The 27,657-nt window shown below is 36.5% G+C and overlaps 1 protein-coding gene across 1 annotated transcript in view; it reads left to right on the top strand.

Annotated features, from left to right (window-relative positions):
- The window catches only part of Ctr9 (RNA polymerase-associated protein Ctr9), a 340,468-nt gene that overhangs the window by 243,277 nt on the left and 69,534 nt on the right, over positions 1–27,657 (top strand). Inside the window, exons 16-17 of the mRNA XM_090393725.1 lie at positions 2,064–2,135; positions 17,088–17,223. Of these exons, the coding sequence (XP_090249851.1) occupies positions 2,064–2,135; positions 17,088–17,223 (208 nt within the window). The remainder of the gene's footprint in view (positions 1–2,063; positions 2,136–17,087; positions 17,224–27,657) is intronic.

Genomic DNA, 27,657 nt, shown 5'->3' with positions numbered 1-27,657 from the left:
GAATTATATTTTGCTGGAAACATTTATTATTATTATTATTATGTGACACCTCCAGGGAGTCTAAAGACTCGTCGAGGGAGAGTGTGCCAACAGCATCGAACGATTGAACCCCTTCCACCTACTAACCCGCTCAAACTTGCTTAACTTTTTGCATGAGCCATTAGTAGCAGAGGCTCTACCAATCAACCAACCTTTGCTGGCATTTTGATAAAGTCGTCTGGGATTGGATGCTTGTGAAAATCTTTAGGTGATTTTCCTTCCCCCCCCCCCCCCCCCTCCTTAACTTATTGAAATCCTAAAAGTATTTCTTAGTCTGTAGAATTGAGATTTCACTTTATCGATTTCTGGCTCACTTGTAGTACTAATCCAATATTTTTTGTTGGAAATAGTATTAATGTTTTTTTTTTTTAAAAAAATGTGATATTAATCCTTGTGGCAGTATTTCACCACTATAGCTTACTGTATCACCTATCATTTATCCATTCAAACATGAAATACCTGAGATTTTTATCTCCCTACTAACTTAATGCTACAGCTACAACCATGATTTAGTTGACTTTTTTCCCCTGTTCAAGAAAACTACTTTTGACATGGTGTGATAAAGGTTCCATGTTAAAGATACCAAGCAATTTTATAAACTTGGTTTTAATCATTTTTTTCCCCCAAGTAAGCAAGCAAGTAAGTCAAGTTTGTGCGTGAAGTATTTTCAGGTCTGAGGTAACTCGTGGTAAAAGTGGAGTAAGATCTGATCACTTTCCTTAGTATCTCCCATAATGCAAAGCACATCTCCTTGCAAACATGCAAGATGCTATGCATTAAGGGAAGGGCCACTACCCAGACTAGTTTCGACCTTTATTGAGGTCTCGTCAGTGGGAGCCAGACCTTGAGATGCCAAGGTGAAGTAATGCAGAACTTATAAATTTTACCTATACAAGTTGCCAAAAAATTTTTTTAGTCTTGTGTTGCACGCTGCAATTATTTATACTAGTCCCCCCCACTGTTGCAATGGATTGTGGTTGTCTCGCATTTGTAACAAACTTTGTGTGCTCTGAAGATGCTGGATATAATACCAGCGAAATATTGGCTTTTAAGTTAATAAATAGTTATTTTCTTATCAATCTGTGTTCGCATCAGTACCGTTTAAATCCAGTTCAACATGTTGAATAAAAAGATCTGCTGCAATAAAGCTTTTGTGCATAGGCACTTCATTAACTGGCATCTACGCACAGCAATTACTGAGATCACAGTTTCTCAACACCTTTGACATTCTGTCATGAATAATCTTAAAGAAATATCAAATATTCTCAAGAGGATGGAATCTCTGTTCTCAACACTACATATCATGGATTCTACTCCTGCTGTGAAATGGGTGTTTATGAATTATAAAAGTACTACATTTGATCTCAGAGGATGGAATCTCTGTTCTCAACACTACATATCATGGATATCTAAGTTTTCAAATTGGTTAATTCTCAGCTCATTAACAGAGGGTGCTAATGTGCCATAACCATTGCATTGGTTAAAATTAGTCACAGCATGATGTGTTTGAGGATGGAGTTTGTTCTTAGGAGAGCAGATCAAAGTTGGTTTATGAGTTTTTATTTGCAGTATTTCATGAATTTATTTGAAAAGTTTTTATAATACTGAAGTTGGTGACTGCCTTTTCTTTAAAGAAAATATTTTCCTTCATCATTTCATTTCATTTGTTGACACCATATCTACCTATAATGTTTATTTTCTCAGCATATTAAACTTTTCTCCCAGAAGTGAGCATTTAATCTATTTATGTTTTGTTAATTACTGGCAAAAATGTGGTTTTTGCTAGTCATTAACAAATGCAACAAGCCATGGAAATTTTTAACTATTTAATGTTTGTTTTTGTAATATACTGCAGAAATGTCCTATTTCTTTATTCTTTCATATCAAATTTAGGATGTGTATCTGGATAATTTTGTTAGAGATTGCTTCTCTTTCTCATTCTTAAGGCAGATAACATTATGATATATATATATATATATATATATATTTTATTTATTTATTTAATTTTATTTTACCCCACTTAGGTATTTCCAGTATCTCAGCATTCACGGAGATAGAATGAAATATGACCTAGCTCAGGCTGCTGCTGAAGCAAGGTTTGAAATTTGTTTTTTGAAAACTGTTCATTTTATTCATTGCAGCTCAATACATTTTGATTGTTCTTAAGACTGCTTGCATGAACTTTAACATCATCCAGAAGCTAATAAACAGAATGATATATTACATACTTATAGATTCTTACCGTGCCGATGTAATACAATTTTGCCTCCTAGTGTTTTGTTTAGCATTGAACTTACAACTTTAATATTAAATTATTATATAAAATACCACTTTACACCCACATTACAGTTGATTTTTCTTGCAATGATTGTTGTGTTTGAGCATAATATATCATTTCCTGTATTAAAAAAATGTAAAAGTATAATTGATTTCGTTCTGTGAGTGATATTCAGCATATTTGATTTTAAAGTCTTGGTTCAGTTGCCATAGTTCATTTTGAATATTGTTGAGATGTACGTTTATCTTTCAGGTTAATAATGCCCTGTAATATGGCAAAGAAATATGATGCACATTTTCTGGAAAATGTATTTGCACAATATAAATGAAATACCAATATTAGAAGACTAAATAATCAAAATGTACAAATTTCTCATAATAATAATAACAAATATGTTATTGTTTTTGGAACACTTGGTATTATCAGATAAGGAAAATAACTTGCAAAGAGCCAGGACCCAATATTATCAAATCTTACATTTTGATTGTTTAAGGCACTTCTAACTACACCATCTAGTTCAGTCCAATTCTTCATCTTGATCTTCCTCTGGATTAGCAAAGCAGGTGTCATCTTGGCATCAAACACCTGTTTTGCTAATCATTCATTTTCCCATTCTGCTTAAGTGACCATGCCTGAGATTAGCTCTGTTAACACATTCCTGAATGTTATAATGTCAGGTTTCTTCTCACTCCTCCTAGAACCCCTCATATCTGTGGTCCCAATCTTTAATAACTATTTTACTTCTGATCCAGCTGTCACATCCATAAGTTAAAATTGATTTGAATACCATCTTGTGTAACTAGTTTAGTGTTTTGACTTTGGGATCGCTAAAAGGGTCAAAACAAGATCAATGGCAGGAGACCTCCACATAGCCTTTTATAAATTAAAATTACCATCATGATCATCAAATTCCTGACATACCCTCAAGGGGTGTACAGGATATGAGAGTACTTCATGAAAAATTTACCTCATTACTAACTTCCTATCTACAATTTTCCTCCAAATCAATCTGTTACTTGTCAAGACTCCAATATCATTATCAGATCTTATATTTCTATCGTCTAAAGCACTTTGTACTGTATCAATCTACCTATATCTAGGTCTTCCTCTGGGTCGTTTTCCTCCCAACCTGGCAGAGAACACTTGTTTTGCTAATCTTTCCTCGCCCATTCTGTTCAAGTGACCATACCACCTGAGATTAGCTCTGCTAACGCATTCCTGGATGCTGACAATATCAAGTTCTTTCCTAATATCCTTGTTTTTAATATGATATTGCCATTGATGCCATCTGTTCATGCCTCTAATCTTTCTCAGGACTCTCATATCTTCGATCTCTAGTCTTTGGTCAAGTGTTTTACTTCTGACCCAGCTCTCAGATCCATAAGTTAAAACTGGCTTGAACACTGTCTTGTATACAGCTAGGGTTTTTCTTGGGGTTTTTCATCCCACAAAGCAGGCAAATCAGCCTTGAGAACTCAACACTACAGGACATAGGATACACCAGGGTGTAGGGCTTGACCACCTTATCCTGTGAATGGTTTGAGATCCGATGATTAACCCTTTAACTGCTATGGTCGAGTTAACTCGAGCACAGAAAAAAATGGCAACCTTGCTACGATTGAGTTAACTTGATTGAAGTTTATTTGATTTTGGTTTCTGTCCTTGTATGACATCTAAAGAGAAAAATTTGAACTGGTGCAACTAATCATGTTAAGCACCTCTGTAGCACAATTGGAAGAACGGCGGTACATTGCGCCCTTCGATTGGAAAAGGCCTAAGTTCGATTCTCGTCGTGAAGGGAGGAATCTTTATATATGGACTTTTTTAATTGAAGGTGAGTTAACCGATCTCATATGGAGGTAGCAGAGTTTTTTCTCCCTGAAACTTGGGTTTTTCATCCCCGCATACAGACAAATTGGCCCTTCAGAATACAAGCAATTTACAGACAAAAAATACTAGTTGTGGTGGAGGGCAGTAGATGGCATGAATTGTGTACTTCAGATGAAGAAGATCCTGGTGATTCTACATAAATTCATGTGTGTAATTTGCTTAATCAAGTAGACACCCCTTCATAATGCAAATTTTATAAAACACTATTATTGCCATTTTTGTGAGTGAACAAGTGTATATCAAGAATGTATGATGCTGTCCGGACTTCTTACTTCAGTAAGAATTTTAATTGATTTTATTGATAAATTTTTTGCAAAATTAATTCAGCACATGGGACAATGTCAGTAGAATATAAAATCAGCAGTTCAAGGGTTAATAAACCCTCGACACTGCAAGGTAAAAGAGGGTAAAAGGAAGATGATGAGTTCATTGCTTCCTAACTTCCTGTCAATAATTTTCTCCCAGATGTACTATCTATCAAGACTCCAATATTACAGATCTTATATTTCTCTCTTCTAAGTCACTTTTTACTGTATCACTCCACCTAAATCTCTCGAAATACATATTAAACATTATTTAAAGTAAAGAGCTAATAGGCTTCATTTCGGCAATGTAAAACATTATTTAAATTAAATTACATCATTTAAATTTAATTAAATTTAAATAAATTAAATTAAATTTTAAAACAATGTAGGATTTAATATCCCCTTAATTTAAATAATGTTTTACATAGCCGAAATGAAGCCTATTGGCTCTTTACTTCAAATAATTTATGGGTGCACCTTTTTGACAACTCATATAGCAGAGTATATAAGTTCTTTTCGCTATATCGTTAGTATTATACTTTGGTCTAGCTACTCACTAATGAGATCTCAATAAAGATCGAAACCGGTCTGTGGAGTGACCATAATGTATAATATCATACATCTCCGGAGATGAGTTTTACATTATGGAAAATACTAAGAATAGCGATCAGAACTTTCTCCACCTTTGCAACGAGTTGCCCTAGTTTGAACTACGTGCTTTAGCTTATGCTAGTAGTCGCCAATACGTTTATAGTTACTATATTCAGCATGAAAATCTTTGATTCCGATCTTTGAGTTTCTTATTCGGTTTTAAAACAATGGGGGATTTAATATCCCCTTAATTTAAATACATATTAAGCATTTAAAAAAAATGCAGAAACAGAGCACCTGTGAGAATGGAACAGGCGAGTTATGTAATGGGGAAGTCATGTATTACTGTTTTCTGTATACAATCAAGTTTTTTTAGGTTACACCCCAAATGTGAGAACAGTATTTTATGATTAGTCACATGTGGATTTATGAAATGTTAGGAGTTGAGCAGCAAAGAAATAGTGCTAAAAGAATACCAAGTTTTTTGGAGGCTGTGGATGTAATAAGGATAATCTAGATATGAAAGTCAACCCAAAAATGGGGAACTGATGATGGTGGGCTAAAAATCCCAAGAATGTGGATAGCACACATTTAGCCCACTAGCTTTTGTTTCAAGTTCTCCAGCAAACCTTCAGTTTAAGGCTAAGCAAAAATTTCAGTCTTTAACACGTTCATTGCCAATCACGTGATATCGCGTGATGCGAGTTCTCACCGAACGGCCGATCACACGTTATCGTGTGGATGTCACTATCAAGTAAAAAAAATTTGGCCACCACACGAAATTCCAATTTTCAGCTTGGCAATGAACGTGTTAAACTGAAGGTTTGCCAGAGTCAAAAGTGTTGTCATACTACTTCAAGGCTAGATGTCCCGTTATCTGTTTGGCTAGAAATTACTAACGGTTACATTAGAACAAAAACAGTATTGATGACGGGACATCTAGCCTTGAAGTAGTATGATTCCAAAAATGGTCTTTCTCTTCTAAATTTTATGGTAAAATTATAGCCGAAAATGGTACCTCTATACCATTTTTTTTTTGATAATTCACAAGCATCTGCTCAGAAAGAATTCTTAAAAATAAAAAATGAATACATTAAAAAGTGCAACAGTCTTTTGGATTCTACACGTGTACCTTTAGTCATCCTCTTCAAGACTTAGCAAATTTTCATCCATGTGTGTCACTTAGTTTTGTGTGTGTGTGTGTGTGTGTGTGTGTGTGTGTGTGTGTGTGTGTGTGTGTGTGTGTGTGTGTGTGTGTGTTACATCTCATATTTTACTTCCTTATGATATCTCAGTGACTAAGACAAAATATTGGAAGAATTAAATATTATTTTAAATTCTTCTTAGTGCTATTTCACTCTATTAAGCCTCTAACATAATGAGGATTGAATTTCTGGATATAACAGATTCCAAGAATAAAGAAAATTATTTAAATCTGGTACACAATGTTTCCAAATTATGAAGAAGCCATCAGCATATCTCCACAAGATAGCGGGTTGATTTTGTCAATTTGAGCAAGGAACTGTTTTTTAAATTTTCCATTAAAAGTTTCCGTGATGTTATTCTTTGATGTGGAAGGTTATTAAAAAAAGAGTAGTAGCTTTGAACCTGATATCATTTGAGGAATACTGTGGAAAATGATGTGTGGCTTTTTTTGTACATAAATATTGTTAATCTTTGAAACATAACAAGAAATGATGGAAAAAGCCTTTTTTTAAGATAGTATTTTCAGTGTGTGTGTGTTAAAGGATGGTCCAACAAATTAGTAATTGCTTTTTTTCATTAGATATAGTGATTTCTTCTGTACACTTTGTACTGTATATACGAGGATGGTCTGAAAAGTTCTCTGCCTCGACCATAGATAGCAGCACTATCAGCAAGATTTTTTTGAGTTTGTACATCTGTCATAAGCATCTATGTGAAATTACAAGTCATTCTATCAAGTAGTTTGTTTTATACAGCTGTCTGAATCAAAAGTGTTGTCTGTATCTCTTGAAATGGATAAAATTGAGTATTGAGCTGTTATAAAATTCTTTATAAAAGAAGGTTTAACACCAAAAGAAATGCATTCGAAGTTCATAAAAGTTTATGGGCACTCTTCTCCTTCATTTTCTACAATTAAGAAATGGGCTGCCGAGTTTAAACATGGCCGTACCAGCCTTGAAGATGATCCACTTGAATGACATCCAAAAAGTGCAACAACACCAGAAATCATTGATCAAGTGCCCTATATGGTATTCAATGACTGGCAAGTCAAAGTATGTGAAATTGATGAGACTATAGGCATTTCAAAAGAACGTGTAGGATATATTTTGCATGAAGAATTGCATATGAAAAAGCTTTGCGCAAGATGGGTGCTGCGCTTGCTCACAGCAGATCAAAAACGCACTCGCATGAAAATCTCTGAACAGTACTTGAAGCATTTTAACAAGAATAAAACTAATTTTTGTGCGTTGATTTATTACTATGGATGAGACTTCGATTCACCATTACACACCAGAATCCAAACAGCTGTCAAAACAGTGGACAGAACCCAATTCCCATCTGCACTATGAATTGTTGGAACATCCACCCTATTCTACAGATTTGTCTTCTTCTGACTGCTATCTCTTCCCAAAACTAAAACTCTTCCTCACTGGTCAGCGTTTTTCTTTGAATCAAGAGGTGATTGCAGCTGTAGAGGGGAATTTTGCAGATCTTACTGAGAACCACTACAGGGACAGGATAATGGTGCTGGAGCATCAATGGAATAAATGTATTAGTCTTAAGGGAGATTATGTTGAAAAATAAAAATAATTTTGAAATTATAAATTCATGTTTTCATTGTTAGGCCGAGAACTTTTCAGACCACCCCTTATATTAAAGTTGTTTTTTTCTTTCAATGGTTTCGCATGAGAGTAGGGTGATGAACAGGATCATGTTGTCAATACTATTCTATAAATAGCAATAACGGTAAACCCCAGTTTATCGTCATTGCGAGTGTTTTTTCATCAAAATTAACCATCAAACAAAAACCTTAACAGTGGGTGCTGAGCAGCAAAATACTTCAGTACAATCTGTAAGTACTTATGGTGTATTAAATCAGCCATTCTTCCAGTTCTAAATCAGCCCTGTGTAAGCGCTCATGATGCCTACCGTATGCAGCAAAGATGGCAACATCAAAAGCGAACGAGCACCACGTGTCTCACCTTCACAGTGCCGTTGATCGCCGCTGACAAACCTATTACGTGTCGCAGCAGCAAAACTGGTGTCACAGAAAAAACAGAACAAGGGCATATTCTACAAGTTCTGTTGCCATTGGCTGCATGCTTCCTGCGTGAAAATAGACGAAGCTGCATAAAAGCTACTTATCGAACTTAACCAGCCGTTCTTCTGTTCGCTAAACAACTTCTGAACATAGGTAAACATGTTGAAAACCTCAAACAGCACATCAATGCTTGAAATGAAACTTTTACCTCCAAAATACATGCAGTCGAAGCTAAGCTAGAACAAATTGAAAACCAGCGCAACACAAGTGCTACTTCGCCAGTGAAAGAACTTCGCGATCTAATCGCATCAACGGTAAACGACTTGATGGAGGCTAAACACAAAAAACTCAATGCCATCATTTTGAACTTCCTGACGGAAAATGGAAAATCATTACAAGAGGACATCAACAAACTAGCTGAATAATGCAACATCGATCCTATGAATATTGTCAGGTGCCATCGTTTCGGGCCTATAAATAAAAAGCAAGAAGGAACGAACTTTCCATATCTAGTAAAAGTGACTTGCGATACGCTGACAAGCACATCAAAAATAATAACAGCGATCAACAACAAATTCAAAGACACCTGTCCCCAATCGTGCATACGTGCACAGCCAGACTTATCATTTGCACAAAGGGAACAAAGATGCCAACTCGAAGAAACACTTCAAAATAGTGACAACAGTTGGACCATCGACTATAGACAAGATAAACTAGTGAAAAAACCAAGTGATGCCACTAGCAGCCACCATGGAGACCAGCATGCAGGCATCGCATAGGAAATGTTTAAGACCCATGCAGTCCAACATATGACTCACAAAACCCTACATATTCACTTCACCAACATCCATGGCCTAAACTCCATCCTGAATAGTGTCCACTACCACCTACAGTCTACCAACCCCCACCTACTCTTCCTGACAGAAACTCAAATCTCACCTCCCTCCCAGCACAACTTATCTCAACCTTCCAAACTACTCACTCTTTAACAACTTTCGTCCTAAGGGCGGTGTCTGCGCATACATCCGCTCTGACATGCCTTGCCAGAGAGCACCCAACCTAGAATCAACCAACTTTGACCTTCTTTGGTTGAAAATATCCCTTTTCCACTCAGTCCAATTCATCTGCTGTCTCCATCGCTCCCCCAACACAACCAACCACCCTGAGCTCTTTAATTTCCTCTCCCTAAATATTGACTTTCTCCAATCCCACTTTTCCAACTGTGAAATCATCCTCCTAGGAGATTTTAACGTCCACAACACTAACTGGCTTTCCTCCTCCAGTTGTACAGATCTTACAGGCAGAGATGCTGAAATATTTGCCAGCACTAATGACTTTACACAACTTGTCCAGATGCCAACTAGAATTCCAGATAACCCAGACCACTCCCCAAACACCCTAGATCTCTTCCTCACCAATGACGCCTTCAAATACACGGTGAAAGTAGTGAGCCCCCTGGGCAATTTTGACCACAACCTAGCGTTCATCTCCTCCCCTATGCACAACGTTTACATAGACACTCCCATACAAGAGTAGTTTGGCACTATAACAGTGTCAAGTGGGACAGCCTCCGCAACTTCTATGCCGCATTCCCATGGTTGGACTATTGCTTCCTGCCTTCCAACCCATAAGCTTATTACCAAAGTAATCCTCACCGGCACGAATACATACATTCCATACAGCACTCTGAACTGCCATTCCCTAATGAAACCCTGGTTCTCCAAAAGATGTGCCAAGGCTGTAGAGATGAAACACCAGACATACCACAACTGGCTGAAATCAAGAACCTCATCTTCCTTCAAAGCTTACACCGAAGCCTGTAATAGATGCAAAAAAAAATCAATGCTTCCAAAACAGAGTTCGAAAGGGCAAAAAGCAGGAAACTAGCAGCCTGTTTAAACGGCTGCCGAGCCTTTTGGTCTCTTGCCAAAGCAATTGGCCATAACTTCTGTCCAACACTATTCCCACCCCTATCATACCCAGATGGCTCTACTGCATCATCACCCACAGAAAAAGCCAATCTTCTGGCTTCATACTTTGCTTCAAATGCATGCATAACTGACGATGGTAAATCTCCCCCAACAATTCCAGACATCCAACATACAATGCCTCCCTATATCCTTTTGCCAGGATGAGATCAGAAAAATACTGTCCAAATTAGACACAAAAAAGTCTGATGGCCTTCCTCCCAATTGTTCTGAAAGTTTGTGCTCCAGAACTGACCTCTATCCTGTGTCATATATATATATATATATATATATGTTAAGAATACCAAGCAATTTTTAAACCTGGTTTTACTCCATTTTCCAAGTAAGCAAACAGACAAATAAGTCAAGTTTGCGCCTGCAAGTGATGCAAGTCTAGCTGATCCTACAGGTAGTGCAAGACCAGGGCAACTCGTGGTAAAGGTGGCATGAGCTCCGATCACTAATCTTAATATTTACCCTTAATGCCAAAACACATCTCCTCCAGAGATTTTTATTTAATAATATATATATATATATATATATATATATATATATATATATATATATATATATATATATATATGCTCTTACTCCATTGGAATCTATCCCAAAAAACTGGAAATTGGCTGTATTCAGCCCATTCCCAAGAAGAGTGACAAGTCACTGCCATCCAATTACCACCCTAGGTTGCTTACCTCAGTCCTGTTAAAAGTAATGGAAAAAATCATCGATTCCCAACTCCTACACTATCTTGAAGATACTCAATAAATAAATGACTGCCAGTATGGATTCTGCCACTGCCGATCAACAGGAGATCTACTCACATACGTCGCCCATCTCTGGACAAATGCTATGGAGAGGTTTGGCAAATCTCAAGTGGTTGCACCAAAGCCTTTGACTGGGTCTGGCACAAAGGCCTACTAGGTAAACTTCCATCATTCGGTCTGACCCAGGACTTCTGTAGTTGGATTGCCAGCTTTCAGTCTGGACGACACTGTGTGTGATAGTGGACAGCCCCTATCCTCTCACCATTCAATTAATGCTGGGGTCCCACAAGGTTCTGTCCTCTCACCAACCCTCTTCCTGCTATATATCAATGACCTACTGCAGTTGACCTCCAACCCAATACATAGTTTTGCAGACGACAGCACACTACACTCCTCGCTTGCATTTGATAAGCCTTACCCTATACAACTCACCTCACCTCAACCTACAGAACATTAACCACCACCACCCTCAACTCTGATCCCCAAGCCATCCTACAATGGGGTTCAGGTAACCTCATAAATTTCAACGCCAATAAAACCCAGTTCTGTACTATTTCCCATAAAAAAAGAACCATTTTTTCCCAGTATCCTTTTTGACGATACCCAAATTTCTACAGTGTGAGATCTCACTTCTTGGAATCATCCTCACATCAAACCTCTCCTGGCATAAACATATCACAACCATTGCATCCTCAGCCTCAAAAAAACTAGAATTTCTCTTTCGCTCAAGACGTTACTTCATCCCCAAACAACTATTAACATTATACAAATCACAAATCCACCCAACTATTGAATACTGTTCCCACATATGGGGTGGGGCCCCTAAAAGCGTTCTCAAAATGCTCGACTCAATACAGAGGAGAGCAATTAGACTTATCAATGATTCATCCCTTACCAACTCCCCCCCCCCCCCCCCACTTTCACATAGACATATGGTCTCTGCAGTATGTATATTCTACAAATATTTCCATGGGAAATGCTCATCTGAAATAACATCAATAATTCCTCTGCTCAGTACTAAGCTCATTGGAACATGTGCAATTGCTGCACAACAACCCTTCACAGTACACCTAGAAGCAAACAGAACAAGTTTCTTTTCCTCTTCCTTCATCCCTGCAACTGCTGCACTGTGAAACAGTCTCCCACCTGCTGTGTTTCCCAAGGAATACAATTTAAAGTCATTCAAATCAAATGTAAACAAATTTCTCCTTTCCCAACCCACTACCCATAAACGGTACTAATGTACTATAGGTTGGCCAACCAACCTCCTGTGTGTGGGCTCAACATAAAAAAAAAAAAAAAAAAAAAAAAAAAATTATATTATCAAGAGTGCAGCATAAATTAAAGCTCAAAGAGTACAGTTTGTCAATTGTATATCTAATGGAACAAATTGTTTTCTGAAAGAAAGCAAGAAAAGATTTGTGATAGATGCATTTAGCCTTCTTTGCTCTAGCATCTTTAATATCGTAAACTTCAGAATAATTTATCACTGCATCTTTTAGATAGCAATTTAGGTTTCAGTATGAGCTCTTAAAGTGTATTCTCCTAGTACTGCTATGACTTAGGCTGCAGGCGTAAACATGTAACATGTCGTATTTTGAATATTTTACCATTTCTTAGTGCTCTCTCTTGGAAAATGCCCTTGTAACAGTTCATGAAACATAAGCCAATATATCTTGATTTTACAAGTTAAAACTGTTATTCATATTTAGGATACCAAAGTACGTTGTTTTAGCAAAGATTACAGCAACTGTTTCCATTACATAAATGTTATGATTGCTTGATAGCTCCATGAAATTCAAGAACTCAAAGCTTGTATCATGTTATCCTATTGTTCTTCCAGCTGTGCTGCAGAGGCACTTAAATATAACAGAAGTTTTACAGGAAATGTGAAAAAGCAGCATCTTGAATTTATTTTTAGGTTAAATTTAGTGAAGAGGAAGCTTTGATTCTTTATACATATATATCTGGAGATGAAAAATATAATTTTGTTATTTATTTATTTCATTTATTTATTTTTAATTCAGAGACATTTTATAATAGCAAGTACTGTATCTAAAGATGTAGTGTAAAATCTGTATAGACAGAAATTTTAAATTAGATTCTTTCTATACAGATTTTACGTAGGAATTCAAATTAGTTTAACATACTTGTAATTTTGGTTAATATTTAATTAATGACTTGCTGTACAACAACAAAGGACAAAGAAAAAATGTCTGAATGAATTGTAACAATGGATTGTTAAGACAAAAAAAATATTGCAGACGGGATTGAGAATAAGACCTAAGGCCATCGTGCACACGAAGGTCAAGCATGTACGGGGTCCCGCCTTAACGCAGCGACCTAAAAGGTGGGAGGGGAATACCTCTATGAATACCCAGGGTAATAAAAAAGTAGCAAGACCCAATGTCGATTGAGCAGCATAAAAGGGGGAGACATCGAGAAGAAGGGAACACAGGAGGTTTTTTTTTGAGGAAGGTCAGTCGTCATGAAGAGGGTTCATTTCAGAGGTGAGTCGAGTTAGCTAGAAGACCGCTTAGGAGGAGAGGTCATTGCTGGATACGTTCGTTTTTGCCCAGTTTCTGTTCCGGCTCCTGGTTTGAGTATGTCCTGCCGATTCTAGGTCAAGGGGGACCCTGCTCCAGCCAACAGACGCCCAAAGAGGCTAGATGGGTCGTTTATGCAGCGTAGAAGGTAAGTTCTGGATTTCCAGCCGCCAAGGTTCCTGATGATCTCTGCCTGTGGAAGTGCCCTTGTCGATATCAGAAAACAGTGCCCATGTGTGTAAGATTTCAGAAGGAAGAAGATGATAACGATCTCAAGAGTACTGATGTGGACTAGATGACTAAATACCAAGTAAGGTCTATTATATGTGATTTAACAAGAGGCAGAAATTGTAGCAGAGAGTACTCTAGCTGTTTTTTTTTTTTTTTTTTTTAGTATTACTTCAGGACTGAAGGCAATTACTAACCATTGAGAAATAACTTACTTAGTTGTGTGAAAAGATAGTGTTGTTACAAGGTGAAAGTTAATGTGCATGATGTTATTTATTGTCTAAGCTTGCCTGTGGTATAGTATATGTAGGTCTGTTATGTTGTATGACTTAAGTATAGGCACAAATATTACCTTAGCCTGTTTACTTAAAGGAGAATTGTTGAACTAAATTGGATAATTTAAGATTTAAGTTAATATTGCTGAAAAGTATAGAGGCGGAAAAAAGATTGTGTGCTTAGTTAACTTTATTGTACTGTAATTAGCATGAATAGATTGTTTTGTTTGTCAAATAACTTGCCTGATTCCTATATACCAATGCACTTCTCATAAAAAAAGACCGAACATGTGTGACCTAGGGTGATAAGTAGCCACGACTGGAGTATAGAGTGTAAGAGATATTTCCTTGCCTTGCTGAGTGAATATTTAAGTCTTATCTGCCATTTCTGATGGCGCAGTCATAATAAATAAATAAATTTTCCAGAAATCAATATAGAAAAAAAAAATGCTTACTGTTCAGACAAAGGGATTGACTCCAGCCAGAGGCAATTCCTGTTTTAGAATTTTGTGCACATGATTAAGCATAGTTACGACATTGAGAATGGGGGGGGGGGTCTAATTGAAAGAAAGGATTAACTGTAAGCAGACTAACTCAAGCAACAGATTAAGAACAATGGAGTCACAACTGTTAAGTATAATAAGTTAAGTGAGTTGAAATAAACAAGATAAATAAGTATCATATACAGGGTGTCCCAAAATTCACGCAAGAAGTAATTTTAATAGAAAACACAGGTTTTTAATTAAAAATTGTAATTTCTTATTGATTCATAAAGTATACAGTATAGGGTTATGCATGGAATAGCATATCGGGTAAATGGCCTCCACAGCTTTGCTGCCACATACGCACTCTTTTGTCGAAATTTTCCATGACCGTTTTGCATAAATGTGGCTGAATTTCGTTGATACAGCGCTCAGTTTCCTCCTTCAAGGCGTGGGTGGTCATGGGCTTGTTGGCATAAATCTTAGACTTCAAAAAACTCCAAAGAAAAAAGTCCGACGGCGTTAAGTCACATGATCTGGGCGGCCAATTCTGATCACCAAAATGGGAAATTACACGACCAGGAAATGACTCATGCAGTAATTGAATTGTTTCTCGGGCTGTATGGCATGTGGCACCATCTTGTTGAAACCACATGTCGTCCACATCCATATCTTGCAATTTAGGCACAAAAAACTGGATTATCATGTCACGATAGCGAGCACCATTAACTGTTATTGCCTTACCAGCTGCATTTTCGAAGAAGAATGGACCGATGATGTCTCCAGCCCAAAATCCGCACCAAACAGTGACACATTGTGGATGCATTTGTTTCTCAACAATCACTTGTAGATTTTCTGAACCCCAAATGCGACAATTTTGTCGATTAACGAAGCCATCAAGATGAAAACGAGCTTCATTGCTGAAGATGATTTTATTCGAAAAATAAGCATCCACTTGTTGTTGTTCCATAATCCATTCAACGAACTCTCTTTGCTGTGTGTGGTCAGTAGGCTTCAGTTCTTGAGTCATTTGAGCTTTGTAAGCATAAAGATGCAAATCTTTCGTGAGAATACGCTGTAGAGAGCTTCTCGAAATGCCCAATTCAAGACCACGGTGCCGAATTGATGTTCCTGGACTCTCAGCAACACTCTCACGAACTGCTTCGTTGTTTTCCATTGAACAACTTGTTGAAGGACGGCCAGAGTGTATAAGATCACTAATTGATCCAGTTTCCTTGAATTTTTAAATTAATCTTTTCACAGTTGATGAAGTTAAATCACTATTCCGACCATATTTTGTATGAAAATTGTGAACTGTAGCTGCCAAACCTTCATTATTTTTAAAATATTGCTCAACAATGAAAATGCGTTGTTCTTTCGTGTACCGCTCCGTTTTTAATAACCCTTAACTGTCACGCTGTCTTTTTTTCTCGTTGGCAACACTTTACCGCACAAATGGCGCTAAATTTAAATCTTGCGTGAATTTTGGGACACCCTTTATATTACAAAGGCACAGACGACAATATGATTTTTACAATGGTGCAGCCGACAGGATTTAATTCACATATTTAATCAATCACAAATTGTGAATTAAAGTGAGAAAGTTTTGGTATTGAATCAGGCAGTTATAAAATAGAAAAATTCTATTTGAGAAATTTTAAATTTTGTGAGTTAAATGGAAGGTGAAATTACAAGTAATAGCGCAACTATGGATAATATTGAGTTCTTTAGAACCATAAATCCTCAACTTGCCATTCCGCAATTCTCTGGTGAGGGAAATGACGATGCTTTAGCTTTTTTTTAGCTTCGTTAAGGAACTGAGGAAGGTTGGAAGATGGACTGACTTCCAACTACTTATCTTGCCCAGGAGTAAACTGGTCGGAAAGGCCAAAAGCTTCTTGTACTCGTCCCCAATTTTGAATACCTTGGAGTACTCTAGGTTTAAGGAAACCTTGATTTCCCAGTTCTCCAGAGTAAGAAGTCTTAGCCAAACCTTATGGAAGTTGCAGAGGTATGTACAGAATAGCAACGAGAATGTAACCGAATATTTTAATAGAATACTGGCAATTGCAAGGTCTATAAATATATCCAAGGAGAACTGTTCAGACAAAGGGATTGACTCCACCCATAGGCAATTCCTATGTTTTAGAATTTTGTGCACGTGATTAAGCATAGTTACGACATTGAGAATGGGGGGGGTCTAATTGAAAGAAAGGATTAACTGTAAGCAGACTAAATCAAGCGACGGATTAAGAACAACAGAGTTGTGACTGTTAAGTATAATAAGTTAAGTGAGTTGAAATAAACAAGATAAATAAGTATATATTTCGAACAAAGATAGAATCAAAACTTAAAGAAAATAAGTATCATATATATTACAAAGGCACAGACGATGACACGATTTTTACAGCAGTACTTGCTGTTATAAAATGTCTTTTACCATATCCATATAAAATCTTTTAATTGGTTTAGGCAATGTCAGGACTTGCTCAGTCAAGCACAGTATCATGTTGCACGAGCACGTAGATTAGATGAAGAAGAAAAAGAATTTAGACGAAAACAAGAAGAGGAGCGAGAAGCACTTCGTCAGAAGTTGATGGAAGAGCAGGTAAATTTTATAAAAGAAACATTTAGCAATGCAGCCATAATTTTTAGAGAAATATAAAAATATATAAAAATAATGGATATGTCTAATAGAATAATGGGAAATTAATCTAGTTAAATTATTTTATATGAACAAGAGAGCAGGTGACATTCAAATCTTTTAACATACTTCCACATTATGACCTACAGGATTGTGGGTTCGAATTCCATTGGCAAGGATGCTTGTGAATGTCTTAAAGTTCTAAGATTTTTGACTGGTGTGAGACAATAAGATCACTTATGTGTCGCAGCTAGAAAATTTTATTGAAGATCATGCTGAATAGAATTGAGGCCAAAGTTGAGGCAGAGATGTCTGAGGAACAAGCAGGTTTTAGGAAAGGTAAAGGCACCAGAGATCAGATCCTTTGTCTTAGACAGATCATAGAAAAATATAAAGAATTTAAACTCCCTCTGTTAATGTATTTCTTAGACTACTCTAAAGCTTTTGACTGCATCCAGCATGTGAAACTGTGGGAAGTAATAAAAAGGTTGGGTTTTCCTCAACACACTATCAGGTTGATAGCCAACTTGTACAGGAAGCAAGAATCCATGATAAGAACAGGTATTAGATTAAATGATTGGCTTCTGGAAAGGAAAGGTAGTTAGGCAAGGATGTTTACTTTCCCCTCACTTGTTTAGTATATATGCTGAGGACATCATACGTGAAGCATTAGATGAGCTCAAGACAGGAATTAAGATAGGTGGTAAACTGATCAGTAATCTGAGGTATGCTGATGATACCATACTCCTCTGTAATGACAAAGAATTAGGACAAATTCTTGATAAAGTTAACAAGATCAGTAATAACAGAGGACTTCAACTCAATCCTAGCAAGACAAAAATTATGGTTCTCAAACAAAATACAAAGGGGGCAGCTCTTGAAAAGCAAGTGTACCTTAATGGAGAAAGAATTGAGGAAGTCAGCAAGTTTGAGCACCTGGGATCCATTATTAATGTGAAGAATTGCTGTTCAGAAGAAGAAGATTAGGAATGGCTCAAACAACAGTCAGAGACTTCTCTAAAATCTGGAAGGATGAATCTATCTCCTTGGGAATAAAGTTGAAGATTTTGGATGCAGTTGTTTTTCCAACAGTGACTTATGGATGTGAGACTTGGAACCTAAAGAAGTCAGATAAGAAAAGAATAGCTGATTTTGAGATGTGGAAAGTTTATTTTTCACTTGGTTAGAGTATAATAAATTTAATTTAATCCTTTATCCAAGTGTGAGCAAACAAAGTTTGCGCCTGAAAGTATCTTCAGGACTGGGGTAAGGTGGTACAACACCAGGGCAACTCGTTGCAAAGGTGGAGCAAGCCACCAACACTCCTATCTCAGTATCTCCTATAATGCAAAACACATCTCCTTGCGGATATGTCTAATGTTATGCATTAAGGGAAGGGCCACTACCCAGACTAGTTTCAACCTTTATTGAGGTTTCTTCAGTGGGAGCTAGACCCAAGTGGAGATACCAGGCAGAAGCATTAGCAGGTCATCTCTACCTATAGGAGTTGCCAAATGGTGTGCCACCCTTTTTTAATAAATTACTCTGGATTTAGAGAAAGATGTTGAAAGTTTATTTTTCACTTGGTTAGAGTATAATAAATTTAGCTTAATCCTTTATCCAAGTGTGAGCAAACAAAGTTTGTGCCTGAAAGTATCTTCAGGACTGGGGTAAGGTGGTACAACACCAGGGAAACTCGTTGCACAGGTGGATACTTTCAGGCACAAACTTTGTTTGTCACACTTGGATAAAGGATTAAACTAAATTTATTATACTCTAACCAAGTGAAAAATAAACTTTCAACATTTTTCTCTAAATCCAGAGTAATTTATTAAAAAAGGGTGGCACCTTTTTGCGCCTGAAAGTATCCACCTTTGCAACGAGTTGCCCTGGTGTTATACCACCTTACCCCAGTCCTGAAGATACTTTCAGGCGCAAACTAGTCTGGGTAGTGGCCCTTCCCTTAATGCATAACATTAGACATATCCGCAAGGAGATGTGTTTTGCATTATAGGAGATACTGAGATAGGAGTGTTGGTGGCTTGCTCCACCTTTGCAATGAGTTGTCCTGGTGGTGTACCACCTTACCCCAGTCCTGAAGATACTTTCAGGTGCAAACTTTGTTTGCTCACACTTGGATAAAGAATTAAACTAAATTTATTATGATTTTGAGATGTGGTATTACAGAAGGCAATTGAGGATATATACTGAAAGGTGCTCAAATGAATAGGTGTTAGAAAAGATCATAGAACGTTAAGGCTCCTTAACGATATCAACAGAATAAAGTTAAAATATTTTAGACACATTGAAAGGATAAAAGAAGACTTCTCAGAACAGTAATAGAAGGTAAAGTTCCTGGAAGAAGAGGAAGGGGTAGACCATCAATGAGATGGATGGATGATGCTGTGTGGAGTGACTGATCTTCAGAGTTGAAGTCCCCAGAAAAGCATACAACAGGACTACATGGTGAGGACTGGTTTGGCACATCACTGAGCATCAGAGTGACCATACAGTATTTGTGGATGTCCAATGAATAGGTGATGATGATGATGATGCTAAAAAATGGAAGAGAAACCTTCATGCAGTCTTTTAAGGAATGTGGAAATCCATCCAGTTGCTTCTGATCAAATGTTCAATCCTCACCTTCTTGTGAGGTGCACTCTTTTTAGTCTGTATCTATTTGGATACCAAATAAATGAGGATTGGCTGGAGATTTTGGATGTTGCCAAGTAAATTGTATTCATATATTGCCTTAAAAAAAGCTGGTACATCATGATGAAATGTCATGTTCAGCATTGTTTTTATCAAAAAACCAGAGTGAATAAATCAGTTGCTGGAGCCAATTTAAACTCAGAGGAATTCAAAATAGTACCATCAGCATGAGATGAGATGAAATTGCAGAATTAAAGAATTACCTTATCATATATAATTGATGTTACTGGAAAAAAGAAAAAAAAAACAGCTGAGTTCGAGTTCAAGTTCTAGATAACAAATTCAAGATGTTATATTCAGACAATATTGATCAAGGAAAAGGAGTAGCTATGATATTCAACACAAAATATGAAGATCTGTTTTCTTAAATGCCAGGCAGTTTAAATGTAGAGTGAGGTGGTCAAACATTAACAAAGGTTTCTACTAAGGGAGAATTTGAGCAATTTTTTGAGTCATAAGAGAAAGTTGCTGACATAAAGAGAAAAGTTGGCCTATGTTGTAGATCTAAACAGTTGAGTAGGAAATGACCAGACATAGAAATACTATGAAAAAATTTGAAGAGAAGATTTAACCCAACAATAATGATAAGTACCTCCTGCTGAATTTCTGTTCACAACATAAACTAATCATGTTATTATTAACTATATTCCAACATAAAACGTGCACAAATTAACTTGGAGAAAAGATACAAGAAATAAACATCTGATAGACTATGTTACATTATTTGTTGGTGGTGATATTTTCACTTTGATTTCACAACACAAGTACAGGCAGCCCTCGGTTTATGATGGTTTAATTTACACCAATTCACAATAACGCCAGATGCCTATGCATGCTTTCTTACTGTAGTGTGTGGTCTGACTGAGAAACGACGCTAGCAGGCACTGTAGTGTTTGAGTGTTTACCGAGCTACTACGACATAGATGTATCAAACCTAGTTTTATTGTTGAATCTACTTAATTGTTCTATTTCATTTTTTTTTTTTTACATACATACGTATTTGAATTGATAAAGTACGTAATTACCACGTCTGATAAAAGAAGTGCAGAAAAGTTAGTAGAACTTGGTGTTAAGAAGGCACAGAAATCAATCACACTTGAAAAGAAGATGGAGGTGATTCAAAGAATGGAAGATGGGCAGACACTTGCTGATGTCTGTAGACATATGAACTTACCTCTGTCGACTGTTACTACAATTATGAAAAATGCAGATAGAATAAAACAGTCTGTACAACAACGCAGTACTAAATGCAACACATCTAAGTTATAGCAGGGATAAACTTCGTGAAAAAATGGAAAAATTATTATCATTATGGGTGAATGACTTCAAAAAAACGTTCCTCTGATGCAGGTTGTTATAATTGAGAAAGCAAAAACAATTTTTGAGGATCTTAAAAAGACAAATGGAGGCGAAGAAATATTTTTAGGAAGCAAAAGTTGGTTCATGAGATTTAAGTCTCGAAGTAAGTGCCATAGTGTCAAATTATGCGGTGAGGCGGCAAGTGCAGATGTTGCAGCAGCAGCAGCTGCTTTTCCTAAAGAATTTCAAGACTCTGTATAACAAGGAAGTTATCCTCCTTGTTGTACACAAACATTTTTAGGAAGCAAAGGTTGGTTCATGAGATTTAAGTCTCGAAGTAAGTGCCATAGTGTCAAATTATGTGGTGAGGCGGCAAGTGCAGATGTTTCGGCAGCAGCAGCTGCTTTTCCTAAAGAATTTCTAGACTGTGTACAACAAGGAAGTTATCCTCCTGATCTCATTTTTAATGTTGATGAGACTGGGCTCTACTGGAAAAAATTGCCATCATGCACCTTCATTTCCTGTGAAGAACGTTCCGCTCCAGGTTTTAAAGCTGCGAAAGATAGACTTACACTTTTGTTGGGTACAAATGTCTCCGGAACATTGAAGCTTAAACCAATGTTGGTGTACCATTCACAGACACCACACTCCTTCAAGGGTCTAAAAGCCATGCTGCCAGTCTATTGGAAATGGAACAAGAAAACTTGGTTACACAAGACATTTTTATAGATTGGTACACAAATTATTTTTGTCCTACCGTGCTTCACTTCTGTAAAGAAAATGATAAAGCGGCCAAGGCATTGCTTCTCTTGCATAATGCCCCTGGACATCCTCAAAACCTTGCTGAAGTAAGAACACCATTGGATCAAGGTTGTTTACATGCCCCTAAACACAACATCGCTTTTGCAACCAATGGATCAGGAGATTATATCAATCTTCAAATCAATCTTTATTACCTCCATATAACATCAGGAAAACTATTAAAGACTTGGTGGTCATTTGATATTTTGAAGAACATTAACAACATCAAGGCATTAAGTGTCAGCAAAGTGTTTAAAAAGGAGCACGGCGAAAACTTCTTCCAGCATTTATGCACGACTTTGAGGAATTAGAGCAAGAGGAGAATGTTATTGAAGACGTTACTAAGCTTGCACGAGCAGTGGGATTAGACAATATTATAGCTGATGATGTGACAGAAGTCTTAGAGAGCCATGATAAACTGTTTCCAATGAAGACTTAAAAGAATTAGCCGAACAATTAAGTCAACATCCAAAGGAGGTGAAAGGAAACGAAGAAGGTCCTCTGAGAGATATAAAAACGGCTGATTTACAGCATATCCTTGCAAGCATAGAGACATTGACTGATGAACTCTGCGAAATGGACCACAATTGGGAATGGAGTGCAAATGTAAAAAGGAGTGTAATCACATCTATTCGACCTTACACAATACTTTTTTTCAAAAAAAATGCAGGTGATCTGAAACCAGGAACTTCAACATAGAAATATGTAATATCTTTTCGAAGTTTCATATTTTTTGTATATAATTTTGTTTTGTTTTCATTATTAATAATTTTATTTGAACAAAGATATATGTATGTATTATCAAAGCTTTAAATATAATAATGTTACATACTTCATGCACATATTTTTTAACTGCACGGAACATAACTTTGTACCTCCCATTAAAATTGGGTTCGTTTTCTGCCAATTTGGTTTACGCCCGTTATTTCAGGAACCAAAGTGAGGCATAAACTGAGGGCTGCTTGCATTTGAATAGGAAGCAAACCCTGTTTACTTTTGAGCAGGTCAAAAATGAATTTCATAAAATATATGCAAAAGTTTTAAAAATAATCAAAGTCTATCATCTTTTAGAGAAGAAACTAAGAACTGAAATCTATGAATGTTATTTAAAAAAAATAATAATGGATGAGTTTGAAAATAAGATCCATTACCTTAGACTCACTGCCAGAGTCTGAAGAAAACATTGATTGATTCAGCATGGGTGGAATGAAGAGTTGTTTGCAAGGACAGAAAAATCAGAGCTCTATAGTCTACTCAAGAAGTAAGATAGAAGTAAAAGCAGCTAAAGAAACAGTTATGAATATATATTGATAAGAAAACTGAAGATAAATATCAAATAGGTGACAAAATATTCTGGATGCTAGTAAAAATGCTTATAAATGGAGGATAGTTACTTAAAGGAATCAGAGATATAGATGACATAAAAAAAAACTGATGATATAATCTAGATATCTGGAGTAATTACTTTGAAATATCGTTAAATAAAGTAAGGTGACAGATTGATGATAGAAAATATCCAAATAGAACGAATTCATTGGTACATATTATCAGACACTTCCATGGAGTCAGAAATTTAACAAGGGAGGCCACATATTTTCAGGTCAGGAAAATAAATCAGATTAAAGTAAAATAGACGCAAAGCCTGGAAAAGAAACCTTTCCTTTAGTGTTCATTTTAGACTCACTAGCATGATGATAGGACCAAGCACCAAAGAAAATTGCAAAGAGGTTTTTTGCTTTTACACCTTTGCAAAGTGACGATGCAGTATTTCAGCTATTCCTTCTGCTTCTGTCATCTCCCTGCCATCTGTCATTATCCAGATGGTAGGGAGATGACAGAAGCAGATGGAATAATTGAAATACTGCATTGTCACTTTGCAAGGTGTATTATCCAGATGAAGATAATATAGCAACAATGTGAGAATGGAGGTAGATGAATTGAGTGTTTAGAATGTTATGGAAGTGCCATGTGAATACAACCTTCAGATCAGATGTGGTGTCAGCCCTTCTCTTAGTCAAAAATGCAAGAGAAATTAAGAAGTGCCCTCAATCAGGTTGTTTAATTTAGGTCTTAATCACTGGTAAGGTCTGAAGGGAGTTGGAAAAGGGGAAGATAGATAAGAGTATGATATTCTGTGGTAGACAAAAGTGGCTTTGCAAAGGAGGGAATCTTGACTTTTACTCACTTTCTCCAATAAAGTGACATTTTAGCTTTCTAGTATTTTTAAACCGCTGAGAAGGCACAGCTAGGTAAGCTAACATTTTGAGCTCATCTAGCATCTGTGATTGATTGTGTCAACCAATCCAATTGAATGTTGTCATTTGTCATGAGTTGAGCTCTTCCTGTATCCGAAGGCTGTATTACAAACAGCTGTTACACATGTTTTCTGGAACTGAAAATTTGAAAGTGGATGTTAGGAGAAAAAAGCTAATTGTTTTTTTCTTTTGCTTGTGCAGTATAGCATCTGTTGAGGTTGCAAAGTTTTTTAACAGTATATAGAGACATTTTTATTCTAGTCTTCAGAAACAACAGACAGTAAAAAATATCTATTCCTGAATAAAAATGAATATTCTGTGTATTATAAGACATTGCTGATCTACAACAAAATACCAGCATATGTGAGATTGATAAGACAGAAGAATCGCTAATACTAAAAAAAAGCAACTAATGAATGATTATTTTTTTTTTAATTTATTTAATTCCACAAATTATAATCGTAAAATTGATTGAGATATGTAATCTTACACACCTCGACCCTGGGACGCTTTATCTGTCTTAAAATTATATTATGGGTTGCCCTGTTTTGGTCCATGGTGGGGTAGCCATAGAACATGTGTTTTATTGCAGCAATAAAACGTGTTCCTGTTTTTGGTTCATCTTTTTCTGATTTGTGAACAGTGATCGGTTAGTTTGCTCTGTGTGTCTAGTGAGTCACTGAGTGAAGTGTGAATTGTAAATTTATAGTGAAACAAATTTAACAGAAAAATACATTTTGTAATTTAATATTATTTTACTTGTTAGTTTTATGATTTTTTTGCTTTTAAACTGAAATAATTTAATTTAGGATTAATTAATTAGGTGATTTTTAATGAAATATGCCAGTCAATTTTTTTATATATGGAATTGTGCTAAAAACTATTAATTCTGAATACTTTTTTTCCAAGAATTAAAGATCATTAAAATCGATGCAAAATGAAAATAATGTATTTATAGTTTACATCGACAAATGATTACATCAAATAAAAAAAAGCTAAAAGATGTTTATTGATGTAATTATTTAATTAAATCAATAATTATAAAAATGTATTGATGTAATTATTTGACTCCAAGTTTCACTCCCATGGAAAATTTTCTGCTGACGCACGCCCATGCATACGGTCAAATTGACTTGAAATTTGTAGCGCGGGTTGCATAACCCACACGACAGCACACCAAACTGAAATGTTCACATGAGGCCACTGACTGACAGTTTAGAAAAGAATTATTATTATTGCACAAGAATTCTTTACATTCCAGACTCATTATGAGAAGTCCACTAACTGTTATTGACATGTCGCTCATATCTTTCTTTAAAAAATCATTCGCTGACAGAAACACTCACAACTGCCTCTGGCAACCTGTCAACTCATTTACCACTCCAAGCAAAAAAAAAAAAAAATTACTTTCACCCTTGCTAACCATATTCTTACACAACTTCTTGGGTTAACCCATTATCCTTTTCCTTCCCATTGTTTCTTTAGCCTCTGTTCTGTAAAACCCATTTCTATCATACCCCCATTTTTATACATATTAGCTACTTTATAGCCCATAGATCTTTAGTCTGTTCTCAGAGAGCATTCTACAGACCAGTCATTTTGTTCACTCACCACTAAATCTCTCCAACAGTTCCATATTTCCAAGAAACTCAGGTGATCTGTGCACAGTAGTCCAGACTACTGTGTCAGGTCATGCAGTCACTGCTGCATTATAAAGAGGGATAATAACTTCCTTATCCCTGTCTGTCATTGTTTTGTTAACATTCAAATGTTAACAAAGCAATCCTTTAAGATATTTTGCCTGCTTTTTGCAATGTCCTCTGAACTTCAACTCTCTTTCCATCATTATCCTTAAAACCTTCAATAAATTTCTTGCAGTACAGCTTCCTTCTATCCATGCAGTACACAGCCTGTGTTTTTTTTTTTTTTCGTCCCAGCGTATATAACTTTACACTTTGACACAGTGAATTGGCAGCCCATTATCCTTGTTCAGATTACCAGTCAATAGATCATCTCAGCAGGATCACTGCTTCATCTTATTAACTATTGTTCTCCCCTGTTTAGCATCATAGGCAAACAACTGCATTCCCCATCAAATCATTTGTGATGTCACTGATGTTCAAACTTAACCCCCCCCCCCCCCCAATAAGTCCTGTAGCACACCACTGATCATCTATGTTCTCTTTGATGTAGCTTCACTCTGATGTATTTACTAAATAATACTAATAAAGACAGATTGATGTCTGTTAGCCACCAGCTTCATATCCATTCCCATGTGCTCCAACTTTTTATGCTAATTGCAGGCATTAACTTTTCCAACAGTTACCTACAAACTCTACCAAGAGAGGTAACTGTCATGTGCCACATGCCATGTAGTGATATTTAATTTGCATTGAATTGTGCTCTTCTGATGACTTATTCAGTTTAACATGAACTGTTTTCATCATTTCTTCCATGAAAAGCACTGATGAAGCCTCCAGATTATAGATCTTTGCAAAACTACTCAGTTTTGAATAATCTCTAGTAGATTGTGCAACAACTGATAAAAGTTCCCTGATAGTTATTAGGTTCCATACTGTATCTTGTCAAATGCCTTTGCAAAGTTCAGCAACATCATGGTGTTGCCATTACTTTTATCCAATTCAGTTGTCACTTTATTATAGATAGTGAGTAAATTGTCCAAATTAGATACATAAAAAATAGTCTTCTGGCCCTGATGGCATGCCTCCAATTGTCCTAAAGGTTTGTGCACCAGAACTGACTCCTATCCTTATGTCACCTGTATATGCTCTCTTACTCCACTGGTATCTGTCCCACTGTTCAACCCATTCCCAAGAAGGGTGTGACAAATCACTGCCATCAAACTATTGCTCTATCTCACTCACCCCATTCCTGTCTAAAGTAATGGAGAGAACCCAATTCTCAACTCTTACACTACCTTGAAGGCACCCCCCAGCTAATAAACAACCACCAATATGGATTCCATTGTTGCCGATCAACAGGAGATCTACCTACATATATCACCCATCTTTGGGCAAATGCCATGGAGAAGCTTGGTGAATCTCAAGTAGTTGCATTTGATATCTCCAAAGCTTTTGACTGGATCCGGCACAAAGGTTTCCTAAACAAACTCCCATTATTTGGTCTGTCCCAAAACTTATGCTATTCACTTCTGCTATTCTGTTATTCACTAAAGTATTTACTAAATTGAATATACGGACGTTTGATAAACTTTCCTATTGTTTGACTGGGACAACTTGTAGCATAGTGGTGAGTGTATCCCCGTAAGCTCTCTGGTCAAACTTCGCCGAAACTTTTATAGTTTCTGTAT

This window comes from Typopeltis vanoorti, chromosome 6 (assembly GCF_054136105.1).
Source record: "Typopeltis vanoorti isolate ZY-2024b chromosome 6, IOZ_Tvanoo_1.0, whole genome shotgun sequence".
Taxonomy (NCBI): Eukaryota; Metazoa; Arthropoda; class Arachnida; order Uropygi; family Thelyphonidae; genus Typopeltis; species Typopeltis vanoorti.
The sequence above is the reverse complement of the archived record's forward strand: the minus strand, read 5'-3'. Positions and strand labels throughout refer to the sequence as shown.